A 9423-nucleotide genomic window follows, 5' to 3' on the forward strand; every position below is an offset into this window, starting at 1 on the left:
GAAGATGGTAGTGGTTGTTGGAGGCCAATCATCTCAGCCCCAAGACATTGCTGCAGGAGTTCCTCAGGGCAGTGTCCTAGGCCCAACCATCTTCAGCTGCTTCATCAATGACCTTCCCTGCATCATAAGGTCAGAAATGGGGATGTTCGCTGATGACTGCACAGTGTTCAGTTCCATTCGCAGCCCCTCAAATAATGAAGCAGTCCGTGCCCGCATGCAGCAAGACCTGGACAACATCCAGGCTTGGGCTGATAAGTGGCAAGTAACATTCGTGCCAGACAAGTATCCGGCAAAGATCATCTCCAACAAGAGAGAGTCTAACCACCTCCCCTTGACATTCAACGGCATTACCATCGCCGAATCCCCCACCATCAACACCCTGGGGGTCACCATTGACCAGAAACTTAACTGGACCAGCCACATAAATGCTGTGGCTACAAGAGCAGGTCAGAGGCTGGGTATTCTGTGGCGAGTGACTCACCTCCTGACTCCCCAAAGCCTTTCCACCATCTACAAGGCACAAGTCAGGAGTGTGATGGAATACTCTCCACTTGCCTGGATGAGTGCAGCTCCAACAACACTCAAGAAGCTCAACACCATCCAGGACAAAGCAGCCCGCTTGATTGGCACCCCATCCACCACCCTAAACATTCACTCCCTTCACCACCAGCGCACTGTGGCTGCAGTGTGTACCATCCACAGGATGCACTGCAGCAACTCGCCAAGGCTTCTTCGACAGCACCTCCCAAACCCGTGACCTCTACCACCTAGAAGGACAAGAGCAGCAGGCACATGGGAACACCACCACCTGCACGTTCCCCTCCAAGTCACACACCATCCCGACTTGGAAATATATCGCCGTTCCTTCATCGTCGCTGGGTCAAAATCCTGGAACTCCCTTCCTAACAGCACTGTGGGAGAACCTTCACCACACGGACTGCAGCGGTTCAAGAAGGCGGCTCACCACCACCTTCTCAAGGGCAATTAGGGATGGGCAATAAATGCCGGCCTCGCCAGCGACGCCCACATCCCATGAACGAATAATAAAAAAAGACTGACCGATACTTCTTACAGACTGACTTATAATTCACACAGATTGATTGACACTTCACACAGGCTGAGCAATACTTCTCACAGACAGACTGATTTTTCACACCGACTGACCGAAACTTCACACAGCTGATACTTCACACAAAAAGACTGACACTTCACACAGACAGACTGATAATTCACACAGACTGATACTTCACACAAAAAAAACTGACAATTCATACTGACAGACTGATACTTCACACAGACAGTCTAATTCTGCTCACAGACTGACCGATCCTTCATACAAACTGACCAATTCATCACACAGGCTGACCAATACTACACACAAACTGATATTTCACACAGACAGACTGATACTGCAAACAGACTGAATGATACTTCACACAGACTGACCGATACTTCATGCAGACAGAAGAATACTTCACACAGACTGACTGATTCATCGCACAGACTGACTGATACTGGAAACAGACTGATTGATATTTCACACAGACTGACCGATACTTCATACAAACTGACCAATACTTCATACAGGCTGATACTTCACACAGACTGACTGATACTTCATACAGACTAACCAATTCGTCAAACAGGCTGACCAATACTACACAGTCTGATACTTCACACAGACTGACTGATTCAACCCACAGACAGATTGATACTTCAACGAGATAGACTGCTGATTCACAGACAGACTTATGCTACACACAGACTGACCGATACTTCACACAGACAGACTGATACTTCATACAGACTGATAATTCACACAAAAAGACTGACACCTCAGACAGACAGACTGATACTTCACACAGACTGAACAAAACTTCAAACAGATTGATACTTCAAACAGACTGACATACTTCATAGAGACTGATACATCACACAGACGGACTGACACTTCAAACAGACTAGTTTATACTTCACACAAACAGATTGATACTACACTCAGACTGACCGATACTTCACACTGACTGATCGATATTTCACACAGACTGACTGATACTTCACACAGACAGACTGATACTTCAAACAGCAGACTGATACTTCCCACAAACTGAATGATACTTCACACAGACTGAATTATTCAAAACACAGACAGATTGATACCTCACACAGACTGACTGATACTTCACACAGACAGGTTTATACTTCACACAGACAGATTGATACTACACTCGGACTGACCGATACTTCACACCGACTGACCGCACAGAATGACTGATTCAACTCGCAGACAGATTGATACTTCAACGAGACAGACTGATGATTCACACAGACAGACTTATGCTACACACAGACTGACCGATACTTCATGCGGACAGAAGAATATTTCACACAGACTGACTGATACATCGCACAGGCAGATTGATACTTCACCCAGACTGACCGATAGTTCACACAGACTGACTGTCACTTCAAACAGACTGACCAATACTTCATACAGACAGATACATCACACAGACTGACTGATACTTCACACAGACTGACCAATTCGTCACACAGGCTGACCAATACTACACACAGACTGATACTTCAACAGGTTGACTGAAATTTCACTCAGACTGACTGATACTTCACACAGACTGACCGTTACTTCACACAGAGTGACCAATACTACACACAGACAGATACTTCACACAGGTTGACTGATACTTCACTCAGACTGACCGATACTTCACACAGACAGGCTGATACTTCACACAGACTGACTAATACTACACACAGACTGATACTTCACACAGGTTGACTGATACTTCACTCAGACTGACCGATACTTCACACAGACTGACCGATACTTCACACAGACTGACTGATACTTCACACAGACTGACTGATTCAACCCACAGACAGATTGATACTTCAACGAGACAGACTGATGCTTCACACAGACAGACTTATGCTACACACTGACTGACTGATACTTCACATAGACTGATACTTCAAACAAAAAGACTGACACTTCACACAGACAAACTGATACTGCAAACAGACTGATTGATTTTTCACACAGATTGAACAAAACTTCAGTCAGACTGATACTTCCCACAGACTGAATGATACTTCACACAGACTGAATTATTCAAAACTCACACAGATTGATACTTAACACAGACTGACCAATACTTCATACAGACTGATACATCACACAGACGGACTGACACTGCATATAGACTGGTTTATATTTCACACAGACAGATTGATACTACACTCAGACTGACCGATACTTCACGTAGACTGACAGATACTTCACACAGTCAGCCGAATACTTCACACAGACTGACCAACAGATCACACAGACTGACCGATATTTCACATAGACTGACTGATATTTCACACAGACTGACCCATATTTCACATAGACTGACCGATATTTCATACTGACTGACCGATACTTCACACAGACAGACTGATTTAACACACAGACAGATTGATACATCACACAGAGAGACTGTTACATCAAACAGACTGACTGATACTTCACACAGACAGAAGAATACTTCACACAGACTGATTGATACATTGCACAGACTGACTGATACTTCACACAGACAGACAGATATTTCACACAGACAGACTGATACTGCAAACAGACTGAATGATATTTCTCACAAACGGACATATACTTCACACAGACTGACTGATAATTCACATGGTCAGTCTGATTCTGCTCACAGACTGACCGATACTTCACACAGACTGAGCAATTCGACACACAGACTGATACTTCACACAGACTGACCCATACTTCACACAGAATGACTGATTCAACCCACAGACAGATTGATACTTCAACGAGACAGACTGATGCTTCACACAGACTGATTGATACATTGCACAGACTGACTGACACTGCAAACAGACTGATTGATATTTCACACAGACAGATTGCTACTTCAAACGGACTGAATGATACTTCACACACACTGACCGATACTTCATACAGGCGTATACTTCACACAGAATGACTGATACTTCACACAGATTGAATTATTCAAAACACAAACAGATTGATAGTACACTCAGCCTGACCGATACTTCACACAGACTGACCGATATTTCGCACAGACTGACTGATACTTCACACAGACTGATTCTTCACACTGACAGAACTGATACTTCAAACAGGCTGACCGATACTTCATGCAGACAGAAGAATATTTCACACAGACTGATTGATACATTGCACAGACTGATTGACACTGCAAACAGACTGATTGATATTTCACACAGACAGATTGCTACTTCAAACGGACTGAATGATACTTCACACACACTGACCAATACTTCATACAGGCTGGTAGTACACTCAGCCTGACCGATACTTCACACCGACTGACCGATATTTAGCACAGACTGACCGATACATCACACAGACGGACTGACACTTCATACAGACTGGTTTATACTTCACACAGACAGATTGATACTTCACTCAGACTGACCAATACTTCACTCAGACTGACCGATACTTCACTCAGACTGACCGATACTTCACTCAGACTGATCGATACTACACTCAGACTGACCGATACTTCACTCAGACTGACCGATACTTCACTCAGACTGACTGATACTTCAAACAGACTGATCGATACTTCACTCAGACTGACCAATACTTCACTCAGACTGACTGATACTTCACACAGACTGACTGATACTTCAAACAGACTGATCGATACTTCACGCTGGCTGACTGATATTTACCTCAGACAGAGTAATACTTCACACACAGACAAACTGATATTTCCCACAGACTGAATGATACTTCACACAGAGAGAATGATACATCCCACAGACTGAATTATTGAAAACACAGACAGATTGATACTTCAAACAGATTGGTTTATACTTCACACAGACAGTTGGATACTTCACTCAGACTGACTGATACTTTACTCAGACAGACCAATACTTCACACAGACAGACATATACATCACACGGATTGACTGATAATTCACACAAACCGTCTGATTCTGCTCACAGACTGACCAATTTGTCACACAGGCTGACCAATACTACACAAAGACTGATTCTTCACACAGACTGACCGATACTTCACACGGAATGACTGATTCAATCCACAGACAGATTGATACTTCAACGAGACAGACTGATACTTCACACAAACTGACCGATACTTCACACAAACTGACTGATACTTCACACAGACTGACCGATACTTCACACAAACTGACCGATACTTCACACAGACTGACTGATACTTCACACAAACTGACTGATACTTCACACAGACTGGCCGATACTTCACACAGACTGACCGATACTTCACACAAACTGACCGATACTTCACACAAACTGACTGATACTTCACACAGAGAGACCGATACTTCACACAAACTGACCGATACTTCACACAAACTGACCGATACTTCACACAGACTGACCGATACTTCACACAAACTGACCGATACTTCACACAGACTGACTGATACTTCACACAGACTGACCGATACTTCACACAAACTGACCGATACTTCACACAAACTGACCGATACTTCATACAAACTGACCGATACTTCACACAGACTGACCGATACTTCACACAGACTGATACTTCACACAGAATGTATTGTCCGAACATTATTCAGACAGACCCGAGTCTTGGTGCGGGTGGGATGCTGGGTGTTCACTGCCCGAGTTCTGATCTATTGCTTCTGTTTTATTCCTTTGTTGTCACACTTTGACCAAACAGCACAAGTTGTAAAGGAACCAATCACCAACCTGTGAACTCCATTGTCCCGGAGGTCCATTTGTACCAGATGTTCTCTCCGTTCTTCGTGGTGCTGTGTTCCATTTCCCCTCTCGGTGCCAGGACATCGGCCCACGCTTGGCACTCCTTGGTCAGTTCCCTGTTGTAGGTCAGGGGCGATGTTGAATGCATCCTCCGGTACTCGTTGTGAGCGTCCAGCGCCTCCTGCTCAAACGTCGACAGTTCTGAAAATCAACGGCAGCCGCTGTACCATCAATGGGGACTGCAGACGGGATTGTCAAACTCCGCCGGTACCTCAGCACGGTAATGGGTCCACCCTCACCCTCTCCTGGTACCGACCAACCAACCCCCAACCTCTCACTGCTCTCTGTTAGGCCAGCTGTGGCCCAGACCAACACAAGTCACTGTCTGTGTATGGAGCAGGTACGGACTGGGTTAAAAATGAGCAATGCCACAAATCCCCCCCCCCCACCGACAGCACCCCATCCCCTCCGCTCTATCTCCAATCCCCCACCCCCTCCGTTCTATCTCCAATCCCCCACCCCCTCCGTTCTATCTCCAATCCCCCACCCCCTCCGCTCCATCTCCAATCCCCCACCCCCTCTGCTCCATCTCCAATCCCCCACCCCACCCCCTCTGCTCCATCTCCAATCCCCTCCCCACCCCCTCTGCTCCATCTCCAATCCCCACCCCCTCTGCTCCATCTCCAATCCCCACCCCACCCCCTCTGCTCCATCTCCAATCCCCTCCCCACCCCCTCCGCTCTATCTCCAATCCCCCACCCCCTCCGCTCTATCTCCAATCCCCCACCCCCTCCGCTCCATCTCCAATCCCCCACCCCCTCCGCTCCATCTCCAATCCCCACCCCACCCCCTCTGCTCCATCTCCAATCCCCTCCCCACCCCCTCTGCTCCATCTCCAATCCCCTCCCCACCCCCTCTGCTCCATCTCCAATCCCCTCCCCACCCCCTCTGCTCCATCTCCAATCCCCACCCCCTCTGCTCCATCTCCAATCCCCAACCTACCCCCTCTGCTCCATCTCCAATCCCCTCCCCACCCCCTCTGCTCCATCTCCAATCCCCCTCCCCACCCCCTCTGCTCCATCTCCAATCCCCCACCCCACCCCCTCTGCTCCATCTCCAATCCCCCACCCCACCCCCTCTGCTCCATCTCCAATCCCCAACCTACCCCCTCTGCTCCATCTCCAATCCCCACCCCCTCTGCTCCATCTCCAATCCCCTCCCCACCCCCTCTGCTCCATCTCCAATCCCCTCCCCACCCCCTCTGCTCCATCTCCAATCCCCTCCCCACCCCCTCTGCTCCATTTCCAATCCCCCACCCCACCCTCTCTGCTCCATCCCCAATGCCCCACCCCACCCCCTCTGCTCCATTCCCAATCCCCTCCCCACCCCCTCTGCTCCATCTCCAATCCCCACCCCACCCCCTCTGCTCCATCTCCAATCCCCTCCCCACCCCCTCTGCTCCATCTCCAATCCCCCACCCCACCCTCTCTGCTCCATCCCCAATGCCCCACCCACTGCCCCCCCCACTCAGCTATGGCTCAGTGGGCAGCACTCTCGCCCCAGAGTCAGGAGGATGTGGGTTCACGTCCCACTCCAGGGACCTGAGCACAAAATCCAGGCCGACTCTCCAGGGCAATACCGAGGGAGTGCTGCACTGTCGGAGGGTCAGTCCTGAGGGAGTGCTGCACTGTCGGAGGGTCAGTACTGAGGGAGTGCTGCACTGTCGGAGGGTCAGTACTGAGGGAGTGCTGCACTGTCAGAGGGGCAGTACAGAGAGAGTGCTGCACTGTCAGAGGGTCAGTACTGAGGGCGCGCTGCACTGTCGGAGGGGCAGTACTGAGGGAGTGCTGCACTGTCAGAGGGTCAGTACTGAGGGCGCGCTGCACTGTCGGAGGGTCAGTACTGAGGGAGTGCTGCACTGTCGGAGGGTCAGTACTGAGGGAGTGCTGCACTGTCGGAGGGGCAGTACTGAGGGAGCGCTGCACTGTCGGAGGGTCAGTACTGAGGGAGCGCTGCACTGTCGAAGGGGCAGTACTGAGGGAGCGCTGCACTGTCGGAGGGTCAGTACTGAGGGAGTGCTGCACTGTCGGAGGGTCAGTACTGAGGGAGCGCTGCACTGTCGAAGGGGCAGTACTGAGGGAGTGCTGCACTGTCGGAGGGTCAGTACTGAGGGAGCGCCGCACCGTCGGAGGGGCAGTACTGAGGGAGCGCCGCACCGTCGGAGGGTCAGTACTGAGGGAGCGCCGCACCGTCGGAGGGGCAGTACTGAGGGAGTGCTGCACTGTTGGAGGGGCAGTACTGAGGGAGTGCTGCACTGTTGGAGGTGCCGACTTTCGGGTAGACATAAAAGATTCCGTAGCACTATTTTGAAGAAGAGCAGGGGAGTTCTCCCCGGTGTCCTGGCTGATATTTATCTCCCTACCAACATCAGTAAAACAGATTATCTGGTCCTTTGTCTCATGACTGTTTGTGGGATCTTGCTGTGCGTAGATTGGCTGCCGCGTTTCCTACATTACAACAGTGACTACACTTGGAAAGTATTTAATTGACTGTAAAGCACTTTGGGACGTCCTGAGGTTGTGAAAGACACTATATAATTGCAAGTTCATTCTTTCTCTTCTCCTCCTCTCTCCCTCTTTCCTGTCCTTCCCTCTCCCTCTCCTCCCCGTCCCTCTCCCGGCCTCTTCGGAGGATACCACACAGCCTCACGAGAGGTGGAGTCTCCACCCAATCCAAACGGGTGTGTGATGTTGATGGGGGGGGGTGAAGGGGGCCCTGACACACCTGCCTCCCCAGGTCCGACACACTTCCTCTGCAGTGCGTGGCCTCCTTCGGCTGGCTCATGGGTGCCCCAAATGCTGGGACCTGACCTCTGACCCCTGACCCCGGCAAGTCGCCCCTCACGGGCCTTCAGCCCACTTCTCTTTTATAGTGAACCAACTCGCGGTGCCCAAAGGAACAGGAGCATTCTCTCCGAAACCGTACATCGCAGGCACACGGCCAGCTCCGACTCCTCGCTCAGTGATCGAACAGAAGTGCCTTGATTAACACCTACCTGCCTCGTCACTCATGTCTGCTGCTCAGTGTTCTGCTGATTCAGCTCTGTGTCTCAGGTGTCGTCCTTCTGTAAAACAGGAATGCAGTCACTGGAAAAGATCGCTGTCCAAGAACATTCAACTCAGACCACTGAATCAATATAAGATAGTCACCAACAAATCCAATAGGCAACTCAGGAGAAACTTCTTTACTCAGAGAGTGGTGAGAATGTAGAACTCAGTCCCACAAGGAATGTTTGAGGTGAATAGCAAAGATACATTTAATGGGAAGCTAGATAAACACATGAGGGAGAAAGAGATAGAAGGATATGTTGATAGGGTGAGATGAAGACGGGTGGGAGGAGGCTCATGTGGAGCATAAACATCGGCATGGACCAGTTGGGCCGAATGGCCTGTTTCTGTGCTGTAAATTCTATGTAATTCTATGTGATTCGATATAATATGCACAGTGTCTGTAGGATTCTGAAAGCAGTCCCCAGTTTCCCACCTCTACCAGCACCATCTAACAACCCAAGTATACTGAGGGAAACCCTGTGACATTGCAGACTGCCAAAAGGT

General features: G+C 49.3%; 1 protein-coding gene across 1 annotated transcript in view; it reads right to left on the minus strand.

The window, feature by feature from the left end:
• Window positions 1-8935, minus strand: part of LOC137300316 (uncharacterized) — a gene marked incomplete at its 3' end in the record, with an annotated part of 346571 nt that extends 337636 nt beyond the window's left edge. Inside the window, exons 1-2 of the mRNA XM_067969402.1 lie at window positions 8865-8935; window positions 5798-6010 (exon numbers count right to left, since the gene is read on the minus strand). Coding sequence (XP_067825503.1) covers window positions 5798-6010; window positions 8865-8880 — 229 coding nt within the window. The remainder of the gene's footprint in view (window positions 1-5797; window positions 6011-8864) is intronic.
• Between the last annotated feature and the right edge of the window lie 488 nt (window positions 8936-9423).

The sequence above is a fragment of the Heptranchias perlo genome, chromosome 31, assembly GCF_035084215.1.
Source record: "Heptranchias perlo isolate sHepPer1 chromosome 31, sHepPer1.hap1, whole genome shotgun sequence".
Taxonomy (NCBI): domain Eukaryota; kingdom Metazoa; phylum Chordata; class Chondrichthyes; order Hexanchiformes; family Hexanchidae; genus Heptranchias; species Heptranchias perlo.